Genomic DNA, 27,427 nt, shown 5'->3' on the forward strand with positions numbered 1-27,427 from the left:
AACGTTTATTTGTTTTTGAGACAGAGAGAGACAGAGCATGAACGGGGGAGGGTCAGAGAGAGGGAGACACAGAATCTGAAACAGGCTCCATCCGGGCTGTGAGCTGTTAGCACAGAGCCTGACGCAGGGCTCGAACTCATGGACCGCGAGATCATGACCTGAGCCGAAGTCGGCCGCTCAACCGGCTGAGCCACCCAGGCGCCCCTCAAATAATGCATTTTTAATGTTCATTTATTTTGAGAGAGAGTGCACGGATGAGAGTGGGGGGTGGGGGGAGAGAGAGAGAGAGAGAGAGAGGGAGGAGGGAGGGAATCCCAAGCAGACTCCACATTCATCATGGAGCCCAACTCAGGACTCCTTCTCACAACCACGATTATCACCAACTGAGCCAAAATCAAGAGTGGGCACTTAAGCGACTGAGCCACCCACATGCCCCTCAAATAATGCATTTTAAATAGGATTGAATTTTCATCTTGAGAATTTTGCATGCAGTGAATAACACTTTTCAAAATGTTTTAAATGTGTGTGTTTGTGGCTTGTGTGTTTGTGGCTGTCCAGTGTTACTCCACTTGAAACAGACTCACAAAACAGCTTCTCGATGCTAGCAGAGGCTTATGTGTGAGAGTCGTGGTTCTGTGAGAGAGGAAGGAAGGAAAAGCAAGCAGCGTGGAGGAAGGAGAAGGAAACCAGTCACTTGTTGGAGGAGAAAGTTTCATTAGCAGTAAGAGAAGCCTGGGCATGGAGGGGAAGTCTTCAGATTCACCCTGGAATGCTCGGGCCCCCTAATATTTGCTTATCAGTATCTCTCTTAAACAAAGCTAGAGCTGGTCTCACCCTCAGGGTCTTCAGATGGGAGTTTTCATTATTCTTATGGTTAAATTTTATTTATATAAATAATACTGGTAACAGTAGTGTATCCAACGAGCTGACTATATCCCAGACACTGTTTTAAGCACTCACGTGTTATACTAGCCAGAAGGGGCTAGAATGTGCAGCAGTCGTAAGTTCACCCCCAGATCTCCGTGGCTTAACAGAGGGAGGGGTTCCTTCCTCCTCACATCCCATGTCTACCAGGGGGGTCTGCTCCACACGCTAAGTCATTCAGAGACCAAGGGCCCATCACTGCAGGGTTTGCTACGGCGGGGGAGAGGAGAGAGTACCACGTGCAGGCTCGTCACTGCTTCCCCTGGTGTGTTAGTTCCCCACCTTAAACTGTGTTCTTAGCCCCACTGGCAGGGGACAGGAAATAGAAGGGAGCAAATAGAATATTTGGTGAGTGTTACCATTTCTGCCTTGTTACTCTTGACATCAACCCTACCCGGTAGTAGTCATTATTATCTTTACTGAACAGTTGGGGAAACTGAGGCACAGAGTGCTGTGGTAGATATCATTCAAACCTGGGTGGTCTCCTCCAGACCCCCATGCTTTGAAGAACACTGGACTGCCTCTCAAGGTGTCAGGATCCTTTTACGGATATAAAGTAAAGCATACTTTTAATTCATTTAAGTAAAAAGGTTGATTTAAAGGACCGCAAGCACCAGAGTGGCAGAGACGGTACAAGGGTAAGGCGCACACTGTCGGGAGGTAGCTAGCCTTGGGTCTGCATGATCTTGGTCCCAGAAGCCTCCAGAGCTCCTTTTCCAAGCCCAAATCTGGAGCCTGTTGTGAAAAGCAAATGCGGATGTTTTCCTTTGTTCAGAGAATTCTGCCAAAGTCAGCTTCACACGCACGCCTCTGACCTCTCCCCCTCTTCCTCGATTTCCCGTTCTCCGTGTCCGGCCTGACCTCTTATCTTACCTGGACTCTGCCATTCCTCTCCCTGCCTCACATTAAGTGTGTGTTTTCGGTTGAACTGGGTTTCGATTCCTCTGCAGAATGTCGCCCCCGAGTCTCTCCTCACCTCCGCTTCCCGTAGCCTCCCAATGAGGCAACCCGCTCCACACCCAGACTTTTGGGCAGGTACCACAGCCCAGCTAGGGCACCTTCCTCTGGGCCGATGTCAGCCAGCACCAGGGAACACGGATTTGTGAGGGGAGTGTGGCTGGGTTTCAGGCACCACTTGAAGAAGCCAGGTTGATGCTTTGAGCTCTATACACTCTGTGCAACCGGGTGCAGGGGCCGTGCCGGGCCCAGTGCATCTAACTCCCTCTTGTCTGGGAACACGAGTATCAGGGCCTGAGATGCCTTTTCCTACAAGTTTTCCCTGAAATACTAATCCCATGCTGCCCTCTTTTTTTATTTAAGTTTGTTTGTTCGCTTATTTATTTATTTATTGAGAGAGGGAGAGAGAATGTGTGCGTGTGAGCAGGGAAGGGGCAGAGAGAGAGAGAGAGAAAGAGAGAGAGAATCCCAAGCACTGACAGCGTGGAGCCTGATGTGGGGCTCGATCTCACAATCTGTGAGATCATGACCTGAGCCGAAATCAAGAGTCAGACGGTTGACCCACTGAGTCACCCAGGCGCCCCCCATGCCGCCTTCTTTGACAAGAGTTCTGGATTGAAAAGCACTACATATTGCCCTTGGGGATTTACAGTGTACATTTGTATATTAAAGACTTGGAGACATCCTGTTTAATTAGAGACCTGACCAGTTCAGTGTTTTTTAAAACTTCCTTGATCACAAACATTCTTGTGTAAGAAACTTTGACTTCCCATGGAACCACCTTGAGACGTACCGATCGAGAGGTTTTCTGGATCAGGTGATCCATTTCATGTGTTGTTGTTTATTTGTTTTAATTTTATTCCACTTTATATCTGTTCTTCTAGAATTTATTTCTTATTTACATTTCAGTGTGTAATTTCTGATTATTTAAGCTGGTGGCTTCTTTATACCTTGCTTCTTTAAGATTATACCCTTTGGTGCCTTTTGGTACCATTAGGTTTAACATGAAGAAACCCCTTGCTGATCCAGTCTTGAACTAGCAGCTTACATCTTCCACTAAATATGAACAGGCCCTTTTATTGACTGGTTGTCTAGCCGTGTCAAGCAATTGAAAGTTCAGAGAGCTGGCAGAGTGCATGACTTTGAAGTCAGATAAAACTGAGTTCACGTTTCTGTTCCCTCATTTCTCAAGCTGGGTCACTAGAGGCAGAATCATGTATTCATTCACTCCCTCATTTATTCACCCAGAAAGCAAGGACATCAAAAGAGGCTTCCCAGAAGAGACACCCTTGAACTAGGCCATAAATAATTAATAGATATTTATAAAACTATTCTCTTAGGCTTGCAGATGCATGTTTCCTTAAACAGAAGCATTAAACAGCATTAAGCTTTGGTTGATACATTTGATATTTAGAGAGTCAGGTGAAAGTCTGTACTTCAGGTTTTTGTTTCTTCCCCCCCCCCCCCGCCCCCCCCCAGATCTTCTAAATTGTGGTCCTGACTTAGCTAGTATTTACTAAATGTCCATTCTGTTCCAGGCTCTGTACTGAGCTTGACGATTACTTCCGTTCAACAGACTGCTTATACAGACTCTGTTAATAGTTTACACTAAAGTACTTCATTTTATTTTATTTTATTTTATTTATTTATCTTAATGTTTTTATTTATTTTTGAGACAGAGAGAGACAGAGCATGAGCAGGGAAGGGGCAGAGAGAGAGGGAGACACAGAATCAGAAGCAGGCTCCAGGCTCTGAGCCATCAGCACAGAGCCCAGTGCAGGGCTCGAACTCACGGACTGTGAGATCATGACCTGAGCCGAAGTCGGACGCTCAACCGACTGAGCCACCCATGTGCCCCAAGCAGTTCATTTTATAAGGAAGGATGGACATGGGGATGGTTCCGGATTTTTTAGACTTCCTGCTTTTTGCTGCCTGCAAGTAGAGAAAACTTTTTTTGGCATCATTTGGCATCACAGGCATAATATCCAAGATTTCTTTTTTCTGCAAGGGTGGCCTGGAACTATAGCAACCGGTGGTGAATATTACAGCCACCATTGAGGTACATTATTTGAATTCTAACATTTTCAGTGAGGGGGGAGCAAAGTGAGTCTTAATTAAAGCACAAGATGTGGACCAAGCAGACAGAGTGGGGGAGTCCAGGCGAAGAGGGCACTGCTTCTCTGCTTTTCTACCAGTTAAATGAACACAGTGTCTACAGTAAGAAATCCCTGTGTCCTCCTGGTGTCGTATGTGGTGGGCCCCGAGTGCTTGCACTTACTTATCTTGTTAAATTTTTTAATTTGTCAGGAAAGTGCTTAAAAGCGTGTTGTTGTCAAACATACAGTGTGTGATAAAGATGTTCAGTGAAGGCAAGGAAAATATAATTTGATGTCACCTACCGTAGGCTTTTGTTCTAGTTTAAACATAGCAAATTGTAGATGACGTGCGTGGAAATGAAATTACGGGTCTGAAAGTTGATCGTGAACCAGCCGATTAATCGTTTCAAGCACAGTAGAGAAATCGTTAGGGCCGAGATGTCTCTTCAAACCAAGGCCCAGCTGCCCAGGCCTTTCTTCCTTTTGCTTCCCCGTTTGTCTTGGGCTTACAAGTCGTAGCCGCTCCCCCTTTTGTTATAATTATCCTCAGATGAAGTCAGATGCTGCAGATCGTACAAAGAAAAAAAGAGTGCTTTCATTTTCATCCTTGATGTAGGAGATGATGTTAAATCTCACCCCTCATTTACTTAAATGGAATTAGACAAAACATAATTGCATTATTTTACGTTAAGGAATTCTCCTATTCCCAGATACTCCTACGCCTACCCATTTTTCTCTGTGAAACTTCCAGTAGAACTGTATTTTCTGCCAAATTCAGTCTTGTCGGTTCCTGAGCCTGTAACGTCATGGTTTGATTTGGTTCCCCTTTTCCTTAGGTCTTCCCCAAGCCACCCAGAGCAGTCATTCCTGTGCTTTTTCTCCTGGTAATTATGGCTGAGACCCACCTCTATTCTGTTTTCGTGGTAACTGTGCCTTGGCGATTTCCATGTGTTGACTGCAGGTGTTCCTTCTCTGAAGGAACTTGGGTTCTCCTTCCCCTTTGACTTTGGACAGCTGCTGTTAGTGTAAAGCAGTTCATGCCCCAACTGGACCTTGCACCCAACCCGTCACGCCTAGAGAGCTGGTTTCAGCGTGGGCCATTGGGCCCCACCCGCAGAGTGTCTGGTTAATTAGGGTTGAGACTGGATTTCTAACAAGTTCTGGGTGATGCAAACACTATTGTTCCCAAGACCACACTTGGGAGACCACTAGGAAGGACGGTCACTCTGGACAGAGGTATAGAATTCCCTAATGTTACAGAGAAGCTGTCATTTTTCCTGCCAGATTCACTCCCTCATTATTTTTACTTCTATACCTGCCATCTGGTTTCTATGTTGTATTAATACATCAAATAACAAGTTGAGTGAGAAATAAATTGCTGGTTGATTATATCGCCCTCTTGTGTTTCTGTGTCATATTTCTTTTTAATACTATTCTGAATAAAAAATACCAGTTCATTGCTGAAAACTTAGGAAATACAGGGGGGAAAACCCTGAAATAAAAGTCACTGATAACCTTACAATTCACTGTTTACAGGTTGATATCTATCTATCTGTATCTTCTTTTTTTTTTTAATTTTCTTTCTTTAACATTTATTTATTATTGAGAGACAGCATGAGCATGGGAGGGGCAGAGAGGGAGGGAGACACGGAACCCGAAGCAGACTCCTGGCTCCGAGCTGTTAGCACAGAGCCTGACGCAGGGCTCAAACTCACAAACCGTGAGATCATGACCTGAGCTGAAGTCTGTCACTCAACTGACTGAGCCACCCAGGTGCCCCTGTCTATCTGTATCTTCTAATCTCATTCCTATTTATAAATCTTTTCTTATATGTGTATTTATTGTCATAATTTTTTAACCACATTGGTTTCATACTATAGTGCTGTTTTATAACCTGATTTTTCACTTGTTTATACATTTTGAAAATGTTTTCCTGTTTTGGAAGGGAAGACTGTAGCCTCGGATCTTTGCTTACTTGGAAGCATACAGCCTTTTAAAACAGAACTACCATGGTTGAGATGGGATCAGGAGCCTAGACCCTCTTGGGGGTGGGGACAGGGCCACATCCTGCCCAGGAGACAGCATGAGCATCTCCCTCTGGCTTTTCTCACCCGGGTCGTCTGGATTTCTTTCTGGTGTGTTTAGTCGTATCTCAGTATCTCATCTTAGGCTCTGAGAGTACTGTCCCTGGAAGGTATATTAGAGACCTTGTAGACCTCGTTTTATCAGTGGCAGAAATGAGAAGTGACTGGCCTGTACCCACACAGCCAGGTGGAAGCAGGTTCAGGTCTAGAACACTCTTCTTCTCCAGTTGTCAAAGCCAGGCAGCTGCTGGATGGAAGGTACCTTTGGTCCTTCACCCCCAACCACATAGTGGGAGCAGTTCTCATCTCCCGTCCCTCTCCTAAATCCGCCGTCACCTCCCCGACTTCTAATCTGGAAGTGCAGAGTGCTCCGGGAAGACCAAAACTCGTTCACATTCTGTAATACTTCTGAGTCTCAGAATAACTTTTCTGGTGTGGAGAGGAATTCATTTGTTCAGCCATTTACTCCGTCAACACGTGTTTTATTTAAGGAATCTACACTCTGGTAGGGGTTGGATGTAACACAGTGGTGGGTGAAACAGCCATAGCTCCTGCCTTCAAGAAGCTTTGCTCTAGACACTAAAGAAACAGTCAGATGCTTGTCAAATGCATTGTTCTCTGAAAGTGAGCCTATTCTGCCTAGTTAAGACTCAGGGGAGACCAGAGAGGAGAGACCTATGTAGAAATGTGCTCAACACCTCACTGAGGAGGAGGCATGGAGCCTAGACTAGGAGGCTCTTTGCCAGGAGCCAACAGAAGACTGTTCCAGACTGATGGTAAAGCATGTATGTGCTTGAGAGCTTGATGAATCAAGAACCAGAAGAAGGGCCGGCATGGTTGATGGGTGGGGGAAAGGGTAGAGGGGCTTCAGACAGGTTGCCAGGGCCAGACTTAAATTGTGAGGTTGGATTTGAATCCAGTCCATGGGAAGCCATTGATGGGTTTCACGCAGGAGAGTGATAATGATAATCATTTTAAAAGATCACTGGAACAACAGGACTCAGGAAATGAGGATGGCCTTTGGAGTCAGTAAAAACCTTAATTAAGACTCTGATCATCCGCTTAGTCACTGTTTGACCTTAGGCAAGTTACTTGACCTCTCTGAGCCTGTTTCCTCAATTGGGTGAGGCTAAGATACATCTTACTGAGTTGTTGTGAGCAATAACTTTAGGTAACATACGTTAAACACAGTACCATCTGTCATTTTAATAACTCTAATTCAGGCTGATTTGCCTGGATTAGAGCATGGTGTATAATGGGATGCACTACTTTACAGTTTGTAGAGACTCCCTTGCGGGATGAGGCAGGGAAACAAGAAGCTTGGAGGGAATGTGGTGCAACATGAAGGACGTTCGGGAGTCCTGCCAACCTCCGTCCCAGCCTCAAAAGACCTATTCCAGTATCCAAAATGCCATCATTGTATTTTTTCCACCACTGCGGCTGAGCTGTTCAAGTGTGAGACAGTAAACCTAGTTACGTTTTATTAAGAGTCTGTGTTGTGCAGCGTTTTGCACGCATAGCACCCGGCGTCTACACGGCAACACCCTCAGCACCGTATGGAGGCAGCCTTATCATTGCCACTGTAAGGAACGAGACTGAATCTCTAAGAGGTTGAATGACTAAATCTCCAAATCTGTGAAAGGTTGAATGACTTGTCCAAGCACACGCTTGGCTAAGTGTGTGCCGCCTGTTGATCGTGTGAGTGCTGGGCACTCCAGCAGCTGTGAAGTGTAAGCTGTTACAAATGCCTGAGCAGTGGGTGAGGTGGGAACATTAAGTCTCATCTGCGTGGGAATTGTAAGTGTCCTCAAAGCAGTATTCTTCGTTTCCCCTTAACGCATATGCAACCGAATACAATAAAGCTTAGTTTAGTAGGTCGGTAATGGCTGATAATAATAGTCTGTATGTGTATGCAGTATATTATAATCTTTGAAACATTCTGATAATCGGGGGCGCCTGGGTGGCTCAGTCGGTTGGGTGTCTGACGCTTGATTTCGGTTCAGGTCATGATCTCATGGCCGTGGGATCTGTCTGTCTGTCTCTCTCGCTCTCTCCCTCCCAGTCTCTCTCTCTCTCTCTCTCTCTCTCTCTCTCTCTCTCTCTCTCAATAAATAACTTTTTTAAAAAGCACATTATGATAACCTACAAGAAGATAATGCTGTAAATAGTTCACTGACTTGGGAGTTAGCCCTGGCTTGTGGTTTGGCCCGTCCACTTGGCTGAGTGTGTTTGAACACGCTAATACCACCTTGAGGGCTCTCGGGAGCAGCCAGCGGAGCAGCCGGATAAAGCAGGCAGCCCCGTGGCCTGCTATCCAGTGGGAGCTCCGCTGGCATCCGTTTTCCCTGATCCTGTCGCACCAGCCTTGGCTAGTGGAGGAAGGTGCCAGGACACCCATTTTAAAATCAGAAAACCGAGTCGGTCAGGTTAACGGTTTGCCCAAAGTCCCCAGGCCAATAGTAATGAGTGGCCACATTCTGGCCTTCTCAGCTCCTGCTGAGAACTCTTTCCAGTGTATCTTAACACCCTGGAAACTGCCTGACCACAACCGGGCACCGCCATGAAGGAGTTAACACACTAAACTGAATATCTAATTTATTCCAGGGAATCGAAGACTTAACTGCTAGGAGCTGGCTCATTATTTTAATTGGATTTTCCAATGTGTTGAGCAAGTCAGCAGATTTGCATTAGCCTTACTTTCTGTCTGTAGAGGGGAAGGAGAGAGAACCGGTGGGCAGTAAGGTAGGAACGTCAGGATTAACGCAGGATGACAAAGCAAGCAAATTATGTCCCTGTTCATTGATACGGTGCCGTGTGCATGTGGGAGCCGTGGGGGCAGGGCACCACGTGTAGAGCCGTGCTCCGCTCCCACTGCGACGCTGCTGAGTCACTGTCCCCCACACCTGTGCTCCAGCAGGGTGGCACAGCCCCCTGGGTCGCAGGCCCCCAGGCGAGCCAGAAACCACAGTGCAGCGTGGCCACCGGCAGCTGCCTGCTGGCTCCAGCTTTGGGACCTGGTCGGTTAGTGGACAAAACAGATGAGATGCTTCCCCCTTAATTAAGAGGCATACCTTCTAGAGAAGAAAGACAGGTGATGAATCATAAAGAATGAGATCATGTCGTTTTGTGGTAAAACTCTAAAGGGGTTTAGAGAAAAATCAGAGCAGATACAAAGAGGAAAGCCGTCCCGAAGTCCTCTCTAACGGGAGCTGTTTGTCTCATGTCTGGTAGCGTCTGAGCTAGTTGTAAGGAATAGGTGGTTATTGTGATCAAAACCAGTATTAATTACAGTCTGTTTGCTTAAACAAATCACTTTTGCATAATGAAAGGATAGACGTCAGCCTCCTCCTGTCTTTATTCCAGGTTTCTCGTTGGGCTTGATATACGTATATACTCGCAGAGGAAATTTCCACTTTGTGAGGAAGCAGTTTGTTTGGAAAGCAGACACATTTACCGCACCCAAACACCACTCCTGAAATGCTTTCTAATGTGTTTGCTTAATAAAATGGAAAAAGAGGTGCTCTTAAAAACATATCCTTCATCGTCCTGTTGTCTTGGCTTGTGTAAAGAACTTACGTTAATTCAACTTTATCATTAAAGGAAAGGAAATAGGTTGGAAGTTGAGTAAATGGAAATGGAATCAATAGAATTTTAGTAAAATTAATGGGAAATAATAGATTTGAAAGGCTTTCAAAAAATCCACTGAGGATAATGAAGGTGATACAGGAAGTCTTTCTACTCGTTTTTTTTACGTTGGCCTCCTCGTGGTTGCCCTGGAGGTGCTTTTGTATTCGTTTGCAAGCTTTGCTTAGGCTGTGAGAAGGATTCCTGAAAGAACTGGAAAGTGAAAAAGCAGGAAAGTCACAGAACCCTACAACTGTGAGGTCATGTAATCCATCGCTGTCGCAGTACCTTCCAGTGTCGGAGAAAATAGGCCTTCTCTTCATTGAGATCTGCAGCAAAGGAAATTTTGGCCTCTTGATAAATATTTCTCAAAAGTTTCCTTTTCTCGAGAGTAGTCTGTTTTCTCTTTGACATCTCTCTGCATCTTCATAATGACAGAGTTGCTATTCGCTCTTTCCTTAAAACCATTGCCTTTGCCAGTTCTTGCAAATTAACCGACTTTTTCCTGGGAAGTAAGGTGGGGAAGGATTTTTTTCCTGGGGCCTATTGCTAGGCTCATCCTGGGAAGATTCTGAATTCATAAATACACAATGTTTGGCCTTCTCGGTTTCTTATCAGCCCCCAAGAGTATGTGTGTGGATAACCACAAAGAAATTCTTAATTCTTGGGGTTTTCCATCAGTGCCACTGCAGCCCCCCCTCCCACCCCCCCCAACCCCAACGACAGCACTGAAAGGTTACAGTGTGTGTCTATTGTGTGGTCAGTACATGGCTTTTGAGGGACTTTTCCTTCCGCGCAACCCCCACATTCAGTACTAACCACAGTTTCATAATTTTTTCATTCTTATTTTGTAATGTAGCCCTCAGACCAAAATGGCATAACAATTTTTTTTTCCTGCTTCATTTCACAAAGGATTTGAGGCATTGGTGAAAAGCCTGATTCTAGGACGAAGTTAAAAATGGTTTATAATCACTGTCATTTCATTGTTTGTTTAGAATATTTTAAAGTTTTATGTATTTAAGCAATCTCTACATCCCATCTGGGGCTAGAAGTTACAACCCCAGGTCCAGAGTTGTGTGCTCCCCAACCGAGCCAGCCAGGCGCCCCTGTTCTTTTTATACAGAACTTTGTATGCTGTGAATGCTGTTTATACTTTGCTTTTGTCATGTAACAATTTATCTTGGAGCCGTTTCCAGAGTTACACATAAAGAACTTTCTCAGTTTTATGGCTACGGTTTAGAACTTCCGTAGTTTATTTATCTCATCCCTTATTGACAAGTCCTAAGCTTCCCGTCAGAATAAATCCTGTAGAGAGGAACCTTGTGCTCACATGATTCTCTATTTCCTATATTCTACAAGTATTTATTGAGCACCTACTCTGTGCCAGGCGGTGTTCTAAATTGTGGAAATAGGGCCATGAACATGCAGACCCTACCCTTAGAGAGTTTGCATTCAAACTGAGGGTACAGCAAACAAATGAGGAAACAGATACGTGCATGGTGAGGGATGGTGAATGTTTTGAAGAAGATTAAGGATTTCTACGAATGGAGGAGAGGTAGGCACTGGCCTGGCGAGTGGAGGGCTGGTTGGTCCCTGCCTCGCTTACCACCATCCACACAAACCTCCGAGGCCCGCAGGAGAGCAGGATGCAGGAGGCTTATGTTTCAGGAAGGAGCTTCATCTGTGGCTGAGAATGAGTCCTGTTCATCTTTATTTTCCCCATCTCATACCCACAGCCGGTGTTTTTCAACGTTATTATTACCTGAAAACTGCACCACCCCATCCCAAGGAGTCTTTTTAAAGATATTTGGGGGGGGGGCACCTGGGTGGCTCACAATTTTGGCTCAGGTCATGATCTCACAGTTTGTGGGTTCGAGCCCTGCATTGGGCTCTGCATTGACAGTGCAGAGCCTACTTGGGATTCTCTCTCCCTCTCTCTCTGTCCCTCCCCTACAAGTAGCTAAATAAACACTTAGAAAGAAAGAGAGAAAGAGAAAGCAAGGAAGGGAGGGAAGGAGGGAGGAAGTTAGAAAGTTTAAACTAAACTTTGAAGTTTTAATGCCACAGATATACTCTATATCAAGTTTATATACTCTGGCCCTTTGGAAAGACACAGCCATTGTAATAGCTAAGATGTTTTTCACCCCACTCCCCAGGAACCAATGCCCTTGACCTTACAGAACACAGACTCCGAATCCGTGGCTCTCTCAGTGTTGGCACCTGCCCGCCAGGCTATCTCTCTGTGGGTGGGGGAGCAGGGGGTAGCGAGATTGCACAGATAGAATCGTCTCGGTAGTTGGAATCTCTTTGTCTTTGAAAGAAGAGAGAGTTGGTTGTTTTTGATCCAAGCCCTCTGGTGATGTGCCCTGGACAACTTCTCTTGCGTGGAAACTGGAAGCCGGGAGGCAGAGGTGGAATGGTGAGCCCCAGGGAGCCCAGGATGAGAGCAGTAGGCAGGAGTTGGCAGAAGGTGTCCGTCTGTTCCGTGTGGCCTTATTCTTTAAAAAAAAAATTTTTTTTTTAATGTTTATTCATTTTTGAGAGAGAGAGAGCGTGAGCGTCAGAGGGGCAGAGAGAGAGGGAGACACAGAATGTGAAGCAGGCTCCAGGCTCTGAGCTGTCAGCACAGAGCCCGACGCAGGGGCTGGAACTCACAAGCCGTGAGATCATGACCAGAGCTGAAGTCGGATGCTCAACCGACTGAGCCACCCAGGCGCCCCACATTGCCTTACTCTTATTTCTTCTCTAACGTCCCTTTGGATTTTGAAAACAGATATGTATTCAGCACTTGCTGAGTGTGTGGGAGCAAGCTAGCACTGTGAGGTGTATTAACCCTTTCACTGCAGCTGTCTGCGGCAGGTTGTAGCGTCCCCCAGTTATCTAGGGGGCGCCCAGGGTCCCGCACCAAGCCTGCAGGTGTCCACGTGGGTCCTTCTCGCTCCGCTCTCTCCCTCCGCCTCTGTACGGCACTTGTAATACCGCAATGTGGCAGAGTGGGTTTGCATACGGCGACCACCTCTGTCCCTGGGGTGTGAGCTCGCTCGAGGCAGGAACAGTGTTTTATTCACCTTCACCTGGCCAGCCGCTAGCATGGTGGGTGTCACAGAACAAGGACATGGTAAGTGATTGATGGAAGGGTGACTGGCTGGCTGCAGTGACAAATGAGAACACTCTTGCACGGGAGTAAAATTATTTCCTGAGTGAGGGAGCCCACAGACCTCGCCGGCTATGACCTGGTTCGGCAGGTCCCTGTAGTGTTGGTTCCACACGACTAGACCCGGTTTCCCCACAGTGCTACGGGTCCGTGTCATTCACTGTTCCCGGTCCTTGTTCGGCACACTCTTTCCCTGCTTGCCTGTCCCTCCCTTGGTTTCCCTGCCCCGCTGTCTCCAGCTGGGTGCCAGCTCCGTCTCCCTCTCCTCTGTAGACCCCTTTTTGTTCCAACTTAAAATCAAGGAGACTCAGGCCACTGCCTCAGAACAGTGAGAAACCCGCACTTGTATCTTGTCTTTCTAATGGATCTGGGCACAGAGAGGACACAGTCAGTGGGACAGTCGTGGTCCCTGCCCTCACTGAGCTTACGTTCTGGTGGGGGAGAGAGTGCACATATAAACATACTGGGTAATTTCACATAGTGAGAAATACCGAAGAAGCGTACGAAAAGGAGTAATAGAAGCCAGTTGTGTGGCTCCCACCTGCTGTGGGGGGTGGGGGGGGCTGGTCTTGCCGCCTAACCTCGGGGCGGTGCACAGGGTCAGCAAGATGGTGCGTGAAAGCCCTTACGCAGAGTCTGGTGTGTGCAAAGTGTCCAGTCCACAGTAGCTGATTTTGTTATTCTGCACGCACTTCTTTTTTTAACCGTCTTCCGTGTTTGCTTTACTTTCCAGCTCCAGGGTCTGAGCCACAATGTGATCTTCACCTTGGACTCCTTGTTGAAAGGAGACCTAAAGGGAGTCAAAGGAGTAAGTGTTCAGAAATTTGATTTTCACTTTAACTGGAAAGGATTGATTTTTCCCCCCTCTTTAAAGATCATAGCGTTACTTGCATTTGAAGGGCACTCTGAACATTTCTAGCATAAAAACTACTTGGAAAATGATCATTGGAAAAGATGTGCCGCTTCACACAGTGTTATTGACTGAGGAATAAGATGAGGCCCTTTCCGGATTATCGGTAAGAGCCCACGGGGCTGCGGGGAGTCTGTGCTGAGCCTTGGCCGCGCCACCAGCCACCCCGCGGGCATCGCAGCGAAGTCTGCCCTTCCCGCTCGCTCAGGCTCCTCGTCTACGACACACTCTGTGACGTGCGCGAGAGTGTGTCCGGTTTCACGCATCCTTTAGAGGAAAGCATTTTCGCTGCCATGTTATTTCCGCACCATTTACTTGCCTTTGAGCAAAAGTGAATCCAGTCTCAAGTTCGTTTTCTCTTTCCTAAGGATCTCAAGAAGCCGTTTGACAAAGCTTGGAAAGACTATGAGACAAAGTTGTAAGTCATTTTTTTTGTTTGTTTTTTATAGTTGTTCATTTCTTAAGAAAAAGTGAACCAGGGGCGCCTGGGTGGCGCAGTCGGTTAAGTGTCCAACTTCAGCCAGGTCACGATCTCGCGGTCCGTGAGTTCGAGCCCCGCGTCAGGCTCTGGGCTGATGGCTCGGAGCCTGGAGCCTGTTTCCGATTCTGTGTCTCCCTCTCTCTCTGCCCCTCCCCCGTTCATGCTCTGTCTCCCTCTGTCCCAAAAATAAATAAAAAACGTTGAAAAAAAAAATTAAAAAAAAAAAAAGAAAAAGTTAACTAGAAGAAGGACAGAGCTCTTACCTGATCTCTTTTGGACAAAAACTCGTTGAGTACCTCCTTGTGGAGGCTAAGAGCCCGGGTGTGCTGACCTGACCGGAGGTGTTTATGACTCCTCCTCCTCCTCGTCATAGGAGGACGGAGGTGTGCTGTTAACTCCCAAAAACTTGTGAGCCCGTGGCTGCTGACGCTGACTATCAAGTTGTCCATCTGACCGTTGCAACTTTTCTCTAATTACAGCTAGCATATAACTGTAGGCTGTTTACATTCCTGCATAGCAATTAGGAAACGATAAAAATTCATAGCTAGCGTTTGTGACCTCCTGCCCGCCGGGGCCTGTGCGTCGTGTTCTGCCTGCGTGACCGCCACACCGTGACCTCACCGTCTGGTTGTGGATTGGGGAACTGAAGCCTGGAGAGACCGAAGGGATTACAGGAGGTCATGGAGCTGGGCGGTGCCATGCTGCCTTCCCCAGGGTCTTTGTGGCCCCTGAGCCGGAGCAACACGTCTCGGGCACGGCGGGCCCGCCGGGCAGGTTGTTGCAGGGACTGTGGAAATAATGCACACGAAATGCATGGTGTGGGCCTGGCTCACCTTCCTGCCGTACGAGTCGGACCACCTTCCCTCCTTATTGCTACTTGAAGACATTTGTATTACCGGGAGGTGTGGTGGGAGGAGAAGTATATTTAAAAGCACTTAATAAAAAAGGTTGGCTGCAAACTTGGATAGCTGTCACCGTGAGAGAATAAACGCATTTCTGGATAACAGCAGTAACAGAATGAAAACACCAACAAAAGAAAAACAAATTCAGGGCTAAATTTGGTTTTTGCCAGACTACTTCTACAAATGCTTGTGTAATAAACACTGTTGGAGACTTGCTGCCTTAGGAATACTTTAACGCATTGATGGTTATAAATGCAGCTGTGAGCAGCAGGGCTCTTAAAATGGTCAGTGATGGAGTGAACAGTGTAGGCCATCCTGTCTTTCTGTATTAAAAAAGATCATCAGTGCTCACTCTTGTGAGCTAAGTGCTGCCCTGCCCAGAGGCAACTTCACGCCCCAGGCTTGGAATAGAACTAAGTACATACAAAAGGGGCCGGAGTCCACAGAAGGGAGAAAAAAACAAAACAAAACACCTTTGCTCTACACTTGTGGAATAGATCTCTTTTGTAGGACAGGGAAATAAAACAAGGTACAGTATGTGCTTTGTCAGCTGAAATACTACCAGGGTTGGGTAGTGGAACTGTATTTTTGGTATTTTATAAAAATACAGTTGGCACAAGACCTGGTGGTCAGTATTATGAATGTCCTGGAGCAGAAACCATTCTAGGAAGATCTAGGTGCCCTTCATGGCGCTTTGCTCAACTGTATTCAGACTTGTCTGGTTGCTCACTAGTCTGCATTGTCCTCTGGCATCTGACCCCGGTGAGTGCAGTGACCATATCGTCCTCGCGTTTGGTGTTAATCTCCCAGTGCCTACCCCTAGCAGTACCTTGGGCACACAGCTCGTGCATAGGGAATAGTTGCTGCAGGAATGAAAGAATTATCCAGATCTGGAAATGTGTGTCAGGATTCACCATTTAAGTGGGTCCGGATTTTAGGATTTCACCAAAAGATTGTTGTTTTATTTTTCTTTTTTAATAAACCTCTGTCGGGGCACCTGGGTGGCTCAGTCGGTTGAGCGTCCGACTTCGGCTCAGGTCGTGATCTCGCAGTTTACGAGTTCGAGCCCCGCATCGGGCTCTGTGCTGACAGCTCAGAACCTGGAGCCTGCTTCGGATTCTGTGTCTCCCTCTCTCACTGCCCCTCCCCTGACTCACACTCTGTCTCTCTCTCCCTCTCAAAAATAAATAAACATTAAGAAATAAATTAATAAAAATAAATAAATAAATAAATAAATAAAATAAACCTCTATCAACAAATGATTTTCCTAAGATATGTTTCTTCCTCACCATGTATAGTGGTATAAGAAGAAAAAAAAACCCAAATGTTTGATTATTTGATGTGATAGGGCTCATTTGATTATGAATTACAGAAAACAAAACAACATACAAAAAAAAAAAGAAGTTAATTTATTAGCTTTGATAACCAGCCACCCAGGAGGCTGGGCTGTGGTCTTCCATTTAGAACCCGGGAGGCAGTGAGGCATAATAGTTTAGACCACACACTGGGGAGTCAGAGACCATGGGAGAATCTCAGTGGTGCCCCTTACCGGCTTTGTGACTTTGAGCCAAGGTACTTAACTTTGATGATCCTCACCTGTAAAGCCATAGAAGCGTTAACCACTTCTCAAGGCTTCTGTGAAGACAAGATAACATAATATGTTGAAGTAATTGCCTGTTGACAGACATACAGTTGGCCAGGCAGTTGTTTCTAGCAAGTTTTTTAAACCATCAAATAATACTTGGTCAAAATAACACCCATACATAAAAGAAAGCATTAAATAGTGCTTGCAACGGTTAAGACAGACTCTGCATAGAATAGAAACTCCAATAATAATGGCTTCGACAAGAGTCTATCTGAGTAGAGCGTCTAGGGCAGACCAGGCACCGTTCACAGCATTTCTGTGTCACAGCACTGTAAGAATGTCCGTGCTGCCTTCCCAAGTCTGTGCTGCACCTGATAATGAGGATTCTTTTCCTAACGAGGAATGGGAGGAGGGGATCTTACGTAGTCAACGGACGTGCTTTCGTGGAAAGACACAGCGGTCCTCAGCCCCACCCCTCCTGTCCTCTGAGTCCCTCTCCTGTTCCCTGGCTGGTTTGTCTCTGTTCCTCTGTGTTCTCTTGCTGTTTCCTCCTGGTGCACCTGCTGTGCAGCCACAGCAGATGAGGGCTCAGCTCCCTCGCACAACCACCCCCCGTGGCTTTCCCACCCCCATCCCTGTTCATCCAGTGTGGTTAATACAACAGTTTATGGATAAACCAGTTGTCAGTGTGAACAACTTCTGTAAATATTCAGTGCCCATCAAATGGTGTTATAATGGACTTTCCATTCTCATCGTACCATTTTCTGCTCTTCCTTAGTGAAATAATTGCCTCATTTCATTTGCCTCCTACTGCTGGAAACGTTTGTGATCTTTTGTTATCTGTTAGAACTGATGTCCAACACCTATGAATGTTTCTGTTTAAAACAAAATAATAGTGTTTCTGTTTAGAACATACACTATGTATGCTGTAGCAACGATTATAGATCTGTTATCGTTAGGTTCTCTGGCAGCCCCGTCTGTTCTGTCCTGGAGATTCCCTCCAGAGCCCTTTCGCTCAGCAGCACAGCTGTCCTCCTGGGCTGCCCCTTCATGGTAGCTCTCCTCCTTCCTCCTTCCTGGCATGGGCCCATATTTGGCTGGCACACCACTTCCACTCGTTTCCAGGGAACGGCTCTCAAGGAGGGAAAATTTTCAGATTTTTCCATGTCCAGAAATATCTTCATTCTGCATCACACAGAATGAGAGTTGGGCTGAATATAAATCCTCTCATTTTATAATCATATTTGCTCCCATTTCTTTGTGTGGGGTTTGGGGAAGGGGTTCATTTATTTCCAGTTAGAAAATGTGAAAGTCTTTTTTTTTTTTTTTTTTTAATGTTCTACGAAGTTTCTTCATTGACCTTCTCTTTGCAGTTTTTAGCTCTATAGTTCCTAAAATGTTCCTTATCATTCCTCCCATCTGGTTTCTTTTCTGTTTATTCTCCTAAAAGGCTTTGCCATATAATGTTGGATTCTCTAGGTTGTTCTTATAATTTTTCTCTCTTTTCTGTTCTATTTGTCTATGTTCTGTTTTAGATTACTTTCAACCTTTTATTCTCATTGTTTCAGTCGACTTTTTTAAACCTTTTTTTTCAAGTTTTTAAAGTTTTTAAAGAGCATGAGTGGGGGAGGGGCAGAGAGAGGGGGAGACACAGAATCCGAGGCAGGCTCCAGGCTCTCAGCTGTCAGCACAGAGCCCGATGTGGGGCTTGAACTCATGGACCGTGAGATCATGACCTGAGCTGAAGTCAGATGCCACCCAGGCATCCCACAGTCATCTTTTTTTTTTAATGTTTTATTTATTTTTGAGAGAGAGAGAGAGAGAGCAGGTGATGGGGCAGAAAGAGAGACAGAGGATCCAAAGCAGGCTCTGACCCAAAGTGGGCTCTGCACTGACCGCAGATGCGGGGCTCGAACTCACAAACTATGAAATCATGACCTGAGCCCAAGTCTGACACTTAGCCAGCTGAACCATCCAGGCACCCCTCAGTTGACTTTCTTAATTTGGCTATCATATTTTAAATTTCCAAAGCCCTTTTTCTCAGTTCATTGGGAGTTTTTGGTGGCCCTTGTATAGTTTCTTCTTCTTATTTCATAGATACACTATTTTACCTTTCTGAGGATTTGATTATATTTGATAAAGTAGTTTCCCTCTTACTGACCCTGGTTCTCTCACCACCACCTACCCACTCCCTGACTTGTTATTTTGAACCCCTGCTTTCATTTTGGAGCCTTTCCTCAGTTACCTTATCATCTTTCACCACCCATTCATATTTCAGAGTAAAGCACCCAAAGTTGATAGAAGGCTCCTGTACATCAACAGGGCTTGTCAAGAATGCAGTGAGCTGCCTCCTTGGGTTTTAGGTGTCAGGATGTCAAGACAGCTTTTTTTTTCAGGAGTCTTCTAAATGTCAATATCCAGAACTGTGTCTTCTGGTACCATTCAGCTCCCTGAGCCCCGTGTCTAGTGATGTATATGATGGCAATCCGGAAGCAACAAAGGCCAGAGAGGGATTCCAAATTGTACATTACGATCTCTCCCATCCTTATTTTGTACAGGCCACTGCCAGATGATGGAATGATTAAAGTGTGTTATGGGGATATGGAAATGGCCCAGGTTTAGAAGAGTATTGGAAATTACCTTTGACTACTTTTTGTGCATGCCCACTATGCGCTTTGATTGTCCTGAAATAATTCTCAGACTCTTAATCTGTTGGCAATCAGGATACACCTGAGGTCTCCAACTTTCTGATACTTTTTCATCGATGAGTAAGGTACTTTACCCGAGAAAAACATCAACTGTCAGAATTTTTTCATGCGACCAAAATGTGAGAGAATGTATAAGAATTCATCCATGTGTAAGATCAGACTTAAAAGGCAAGGTTTCCTAGGTGAAAATTTGTACGATGTGTGTTCTCTTTGAATGTTACTTTCCATCAACGTTACCGACTTAAGAGTTCCTGCTGCTTAACCTTTAGTAAGAAACAATCAGTGACTCTTGTTAAAGGGAAGACAAAAAGGAAAGACAGGAATGTTTGTTTTTGTTCTTAAATGATGGCATCTTTAATTACAGTACAAAAATTGAGAAGGAGAAGAGAGAGCACGCAAAGCAGCATGGAATGATCCGCACGGAGATCACGGGAGCCGAGATCGCAGAAGAAATGGAGAAGGAGAGACGCCTCTTCCAGCTCCAAATGTGCGAAGTAAGAACAGCTTTTGCAAGCATTTGCCTGGCGTTTGGTTAACTGTGATCTTTCCTGCTACTCAGCAGTTTTTCTGCTTAAATGCAGGCTGTTTGGTTATTAGAGGAGGGGACTGTTTCTTAAGGGTTCTCATCTCCGTTTTTCTCCAAGCCTTTTGGGATCCGCCATTTCACTGTTGGCTCATATTTTGAGCCTTGGTCCTGTGGGGCTGTTTATGCCAAAACAGGATTCTTTGGTGAGAACTTTAATGTTGCTTGTGAGTGAGTGTGGAAAAAAACATCTGGTGAGGAGTAACACTGGTGAACATGAAGTCTTACTGATCCAGGTTAAGAGCATGCGTCTTTTTTAACCATGTGTCCAGTTGGAATGAAAGCTGAAATAAAGTAGTCATGAAGAAAGTCTGAGTTCATGAAGGAAATGTAATGAAAGCATGTTCCCTTAAACTTTGAGCAGTGGTTCTCAAACTGGGTTCCCAGCGAGCGCTGGTCCAACTTGACCTGGCGTCCTGCCATTGTGACACTAACGTGTAACAGTTCCTTTATCAGTTTTCCAAAAATACTAAAACGGATAGAATTTTCTCAATTTTAAGTGTTTCTTTTTTTAAAAAAATACTCTTTTTTTCCTCCTCTTCAACCTTTTAGCTTCTTCTTGAACCTGTCTGCTCGTAAGCACTTCTTTATAATAAAACAAGTAAAAAAAAGCAAACAATATCAACAGAAAGTCTTGGATACTGGTAAAAATCAGAGCTAGTAGTGTTCATTAACTGCTTGATTAATAACAGGTTATTGTAACGTTAATTTTTCTTACTCTTTCATTCTTGAGTACCAGAAACTCTTCCTAAAAGTTTCAGTACCTCACCGCATATTCCGTAAAGAGAGTGCAATTTTACTGATTTTCTGCCAAGAACGACCTGTCTTTCAGGTTTTGATCATGTGAACTCTAAGTTTGAGATCCACTGCACCAGGGGGATATAATCAAACATTCTAGAATGTTTTGCTGTGTTTGATTTCTGCTTGTATAGTAAACTAATCTGGAGTGTTTGTAAACCATTAACACTCTAATCAGGTCGTTTGTACACTCGTGACTGTGCCTGATCGTCATTCCCCAAATGAAACTCCCCCTGTCTGAAGGCAGCCAAGGTTCAGTAACTTGTGCAGATTCATGATCGGTATTCTGCTCCCCAGACCCAGGACTGGGAAACCCTGTCTGTAACAGTCAACATACAATTCTGTTTTATTTCCACAGTATCTCATTAAAGTTAATGAAATCAAGACCAAAAAGGGTGTGGACCTGCTGCAGAATCTTATAAAGTATTACCACGCTCAGTGCAAGTAAGTGGAACACGGCAGTCGTGATTGTTAGCCCCAGCCAGGAAGGACCCCCCTTTACTTCTTTGCCTTTCTTATGTTCCTTTCTTTCTGCTTTTCATTTGGTCGCTGTATGTACCCATATAACCTTCCACAGCCACATGGTAGGATCTCGTATGATCTTTCCATCTTCGTTGTTTTCTGTAAATCAGTAACTCCTATCAGTGCAACTGTTTGGTTACTCAAAAATGCTGTCTTACTTACAAATCCTAACATTGGCCCTGCTCTGGCCACAGATCCATACATCCCTGTCACTGCAGAGGCCTTCTCGGTGACCCCCTCCCGCTCCTCCCGTACTTGGCGTCTTACCTATTACTGGCTCATTTGTACCACATATACCTACTTGGATTTTTTTTTTCATCATCTGAATTAGAGGAAATTAAATACCTTGGACATTAAGAATACTTTGCCTCTATGGGGCACCCGGGTGGCTAGGTCAGTTAAGCATCCAACTTCGGCCCAGGTCATGATCTCACGGTCCATGAGTTCGAGCCCCGCATCAGGCTCTGTGCTGACAGCTCAGAGCCTGGAGGCTGCTTCAGATTCTGTGTCTCCCTCTCTCTCTGCCCCTCCCCCACTGATGCATGCATGTGCGCGCTCTCTCTCGCTCTCTCTCAAATATAAATAAACATTTTTTTTAAAAAGCTTTTTAAAAAAAGTATACTTAGCCTCCTTGAATTCCTGTGTAATTAGAGGTATGCTTTGAGAACGATCCATTGTTCTACACCAGCACCATTTTTGTTTATGAACATTGCATTTGTATTCTCTTTGAGATTCTCTGGCATTTCATTTGCTTATTTACTTCTTGTTGACTTACTGGATTAGCTTTCATGGTTTTCTCATAGAGTTTTATGTGAAAACATGCCCATTTTTTAATTTTTTTTTAAGATTTATTTATTCTTGCGAGAGAGGGAGACAGAGCATGAGCAGGGGAGGGGCAGAGAGAAAGGGAGACACAGAATCGGAAGCAGGCTCCAGGCTCCAAGATGTCAACACAGAGCCTGATGCGGGGCTCGAACTCACAAACTGTGTGATTATGATTGGCACCGAAGTCAGATGCTTAACCTACTGAGCCACCCAGGTGCCCCCCACTTTTTAATGTTCTAAGAACATCTTTGCATTCAACTGAGACATGTGGGGAAGTCAGCGTTAATACTGTGGGACACACACAAGGCATGAGTCAGACAGAAAGATAAGTTCAGACCCTGGCTCTGCAGCCTGGTGACCATGTGATCTTCATCGGGTGCTTCTCTACACCTCAGTATCCTCATCTGTCAGGTGGGACTGAGGTTCGTAGATGTGAGAATTAAATGAGAATAGTGCATGTGGGGTGCCTAGCCTGGTGCCGGCCACAGTGTATGTGCTGGCTGCTCTTAGGAGCCCGAGGGCTCCTGAAACCATGTCTGTGTGCACATATTGTACAGAATTGTTTCTCTTCAGGAAAAATTTTAATGATCAAATAGTTATTTACATAAATTTCCCTTGCTAACTTTTTCCTGCCCTTCAAAGCAAACTCTACCTTGTATAATGAATGGGTTTCACATATAAAAATAATCCATCGACGTGGAAACAATTTCATGTTTATAAGATAAAGTTTGCTTGTGGAAGCCTCACACAAAAGAACTGATCTAACCTTTGGCTTTGTAGCTCAGTGGGGCACATAGGAAACTTTGAAATGCGTTGTAGTGGCCCCTTATTTGAGTCTAGGGTCGAATTTTCACCTTTCAACAACTTGTTTTCCTAGAAACATACCATTGCTTTGCAACCTTAAGAAATAAGTGAGCTTCTCAGTTACAGTACTTGGGCAGCAAATCTGGGCATCTGATTTTAGAAATCTCTCTCTCTTTCCCTTTTTTTTTTTTTTTTTTTAGTAAGCTCTACACCCAGCATGGGGTTCGAACTCATGACCCTGAGATCCAGAGTCACATGCTCTACCAACTGAGCCAGCCAGGTGCCCCAGAAGTCTCTTTTGATCTCACATTCTCTTAGTCTATGCAGAAGGGTTTAACCTCCACTAACATGAGTTTTCCAAACTGTAAGATGTTTTGCCAACTACTTTTACAAGTAGTCGGTCAAGGTAGAAAGAGGAGCACTTCTGACCTATAGAGCTAACACATCCTCCCTTTACTCGGCCATTCCCGGCTGTTTCCCTTTCCAGAGGTATTTATTAATCTCCTGACAAAGGCCAGGAGCTTTGTAGGTTCTGGGGTACAAAGACGAAACAAGACTGTACCCTTAGGAGTTAATTGTCTGATACAGGAAGTAAGTTGGGACATCGTCATCACAGTGGGCCCAGGAAGGAACAGATGACATGGGCATTAGGAAAAGGGGAGACTTTCATCCAGGGGCACTGAGGAGAGCTCCTTGAAGGGGTGGTCGCGGTCGGGATTAGACTTGGGGAATGGCTAGCATCCGACCGTTGAAATCTGGGAGAAGAGTTTCCCCCCCCCCCCCCACCGGGGGCAGAGAGAGATCAGCAGGAGGAAACCCTACACAGTAAAACCTTTGTGGGGAGAGGTATCCAAAAACATCAAGGAGTAAAGTGTGTTAGAATGGGATTCAGCCCTAGCTGCCTCATGGTTGAACCTCAAGAATTCCCACACACCGAAAAGCCAGGGTAGTATTCTTTATTTAAAAAAAAAAAAAAAAAAAATTTTTTAATGTTTATTTTAAAGACAGAGCGCAAGTGGGGGAGGGACAGAGAGAAAGAGAGACACAGAATGCGAAGCAGGCTCCAGGCTCTGAGCGGGCTTCACAGAGCCCAGTGCGGGGCTTGAACCCACGGACCGGAGATCATGACCTGAGCTGAAGTCGAAATCAGTTGGAATCAACCGGCTGAGCCACCGAGGTGCCCCAAGGGTAGTGTTCTTAGAAGAGACTCTTACTCTTTCCTCCTCCAGGCAATCCCTCAAAAACCCTTAATAGACATATAATAGACTTGTAAAGCATCTCTACTTAACTCAGAGACCATGATTTCATATTCAAAGTACCTATTCCAGTTCCCCAAATGATGTTCAGTGCAAAGTCAGGTGGTGCCCCAAAGCGAATTTGCTTTTGCAGCACCTTGGATAGTTCAGCACCCCAGAATATGCAGCTGCTGTAATGGAAAAACAAAGGGAGCAGAAAAGAAGAGCTTGTGACTCTTTGCTAGTCATTTCGGCTCACCTGCACCATTCGCTCCTCACTTTCAGACACGAACATTGTGGGGAACATCCTAGTTTCGGGACAAATGCATTATCCTGCTGCTCACTCCTTTTCCCTAGCAAGGATACCTAGCAAGTATCGTTATGATCTGTCTGTAGGATCACAAGCACTTACAAACATTCTTCTATTACCCTTAATTTAAAAATCATAACAGCTAACCTTCGTCGAAAGCAGTAGGGAAAGTGTCGCTCAGGAAGGATGAGTAACTTGCACAGAGGCACGTTCACTCATTCAGTAGATGCTCAGTAAACGTGTGTCAAAATGCGCAATAGAAAAGAAACCAGAGCAAAAACATAAGTAAATTGGACTTCAAAAGTGAAAGGTTTAGTGAGGGAGCGGACACTATTAAGAAAACAAAAAGACAACCCACGGAATGGGAAGAAAATAGTTGCAAGTCATTTCTCCGATAAGGGTTGAGTATCCATAATATATAAAGAACTCTTACAGCTCAACAACAAAAATATAACCCAGTTTAAAAATGGGCACAGAATTTGAATAGCCATTTCTCCAGAAAAGAGACACAGTGGCCAAAAGCACAAGAAAAAAGTCTCAACATCATCAGTCACTGGGGAAAATGCACATTAAAACCACAATGAGATACCACTTTGTACGCACTAGGGTGGCAGTATTTAAAAAACAATAGCAACAACAAAGTGGAAAATAGGTCTTGGTGAGACTGTGGAGAAGTTGGAGCCTTCAGGACACCGCGGAGAGATTTCCATCTCTCCAAACTGGTGCAGCTGCTTCAGAAGACAGCTCGACAGCGCCTGAGAACAGAAAGCTGAGGATTGTTTGGTGTCGCCGTCCCACTCCTAGGCATGTACCCAGGAGAATTAAAAACAAATATTTAAGCAAAAATGGGTTCATACATGTTTATGGCATCATTATTCACAATAGCCAAAATGTGGAAACACCCAAATATCCATCAACTGATGAACGGACAAACAAAATACTGTGTAGCAGTGCAATGGAGTATTATTCGGCCATAAAAGAGAATGAAGTATTCAGACCACGTAGGGGGAGACGTCACCAAAGAAACACGACTGCTGACTGACCAGCAAGATGGACCTGGGCACTCAGAGGCTCCTCACCCTCCCCAGTCTGTGGACTGTGGCCTCCCCACATGCCTTTACCAGTCCCAAAGGCTGCCCCAAGGACATAGCCTTGAGATGGTGATGTGCTGTTGCAAATACCTGCATGGTGTATACATGACTGAGCACAGGTAGGGCCTCTTTGTAAACTTCCGAGATTTGGAGGCAGGTACAGGGATCCAGGCACCTTGCTGCCTCCCAAGACAATACGCGATGATAAGCTCCCTTCACTGTCATTAAAACTGCCACCTACCAACCTGGAGTGGCCTGATGCTTTCTCGGGTCTCTCCCTGCCCTCTGATGACAGGGGCCACTTTCAGACCATACCCAGGAAGCTCCCAGGAGGGTTACAAATCCACATACATGGTACAACATGGATGAACATCTCCAGCATTATTCTAAGGGAAAGAAGCCAGGCATGGAAGGCCATACATCATATGATTCCATTTAAATGAGATGTCCAAAAAGACAAGTCCACTGAGACAGAAAGCAGGTTATTGTTTGCTGGGGAAGGGAAGAATTGAGAATCACTGCTAACAGGAGCAGGTTTCCTTTTTGGGGTGATAGACATGTTCTGGACTTGGGTAGGGTGACAGTTGCACCACATTGTGAATATACTCAAAACTACTGAATTGTACACTTTGAAATGGTAAATTTCATGTTACATGAATTTAACTCATTTTTTTTAACACAGAAAACAGCAACAAAGCAAAAACAAAGATCCATGACCTCATGGAACTTATAATCAGGTGACAGAACCAAGTCTTGAACCCAGGTCTCTGTAACTCCAGAGTGCATGCTCTCAGTTGTCAGAAATCCGAATCTGGTAAGCCTGGACTCGGGCCTAGACATCTCTGTTCCAAAGAATCTTTTTATGAGATACCAACATATCACTCTTGGCTCACTCTTTGAACTGTCAAGATGTATTTGTAGTTAATTAGTACTTACACTAATTAAGTTTCTTCAGTACCACAGGACACACAAGGAATGTATCTAGGAGAAAATGTCACCCTGGGTAGCTGGAAATCAGTACCTAAAGCTTGGAAATGAGCTTTCAGGAGGGATTGATGGTTGATGTGTTTAAGAAGTCGCTTATTTTTGTTTTGTTCTATGATTTGATTTGTTTTAAAGAACAATACGCTTTATGATACTACAGGACATCCTGACTTCTTTTGAAAATAATATTACTGTCTCTGAGCATTTCAGCCTTTGGCCAAATGCTTTCTAAGCCGAGCAGAATGTGTGATGGGGGTAGCAGACACTCCTATCTCTATTTCTTTTAAATTAAGTTAGGGGCGCCTGGATGGCTCAGTCGGTTAAGTGTCCGACTTCAGCTCAGGTCATGATCTCGCGGTCCGTGGGTTCGAGCCCCGCGTCAGGCTCTGTGCTGACGGCTCAGAGCCTGGAGCCTGTTTCAGATTCTGTGTCTCCCTCTTTCTCTGACCCTCCCCTGTTCATGCTCTCTTTCTGTCTCAAAAATAAATGTTAAAAAAAAATTTTTTTTTAATTAAGTTAAAAGCAGAGAGAACATAGTGTCTCCCTTTCCTATCATTGTTTGGACAAAATAAGCAGAGTAAGAAGTGAAGTTGGTAGCAACTTTCTCAGGCTAGAGAAGTCTCTGCCTCGCTCAGAGGAGGGTGTGTTCTGCCCAGTGGATGGGGGACTGTGTTCAGTGTTCATGAGCTTGCACTCTGCAGCGATGGGTGTGTGACAGCCTGTCAGGATAAATGGGGGGGTCCTTCTGACTGTCCATTGGCATCTTATATTTTTCTAGCACTCTGTGTCATTAAACTGTGGTCCTGTTTCTTCCAAGCTGCTTATTTAAAAAGTGAAGCCAATGCAGCTG

At 45.1% G+C, this 27,427-nt stretch overlaps 1 protein-coding gene and 1 non-coding gene across 6 annotated transcripts in view; one reads left to right on the top strand and one right to left on the bottom strand.

Annotated features, from left to right (window-relative positions):
• ASAP1 (ArfGAP with SH3 domain, ankyrin repeat and PH domain 1) overlaps nucleotides 1–27,427 on the top strand; it is a 340,823-nt gene that overhangs the window by 229,839 nt on the left and 83,557 nt on the right. For all 5 annotated transcript variants that reach the window (XM_053208331.1, XM_053208336.1, XM_053208335.1 and 2 more), the window contains 4 exons: nucleotides 13,573–13,647; nucleotides 14,118–14,167; nucleotides 19,790–19,919; nucleotides 21,165–21,250. In XM_053208331.1, the coding sequence (XP_053064306.1) occupies nucleotides 13,573–13,647; nucleotides 14,118–14,167; nucleotides 19,790–19,919; nucleotides 21,165–21,250 (341 nt within the window). The remainder of the gene's footprint in view (nucleotides 1–13,572; nucleotides 13,648–14,117; nucleotides 14,168–19,789; nucleotides 19,920–21,164; nucleotides 21,251–27,427) is intronic.
• On the bottom strand, nucleotides 23,167–23,239 carry TRNAQ-CUG (transfer RNA glutamine (anticodon CUG)). Its single transcript has one exon. It is a non-coding gene; the product is annotated as a tRNA-Gln (tRNA).

This window comes from Acinonyx jubatus, chromosome F2 (assembly GCF_027475565.1).
Source record: "Acinonyx jubatus isolate Ajub_Pintada_27869175 chromosome F2, VMU_Ajub_asm_v1.0, whole genome shotgun sequence".
NCBI classification, from domain to species: Eukaryota; Metazoa; Chordata; class Mammalia; order Carnivora; family Felidae; genus Acinonyx; species Acinonyx jubatus.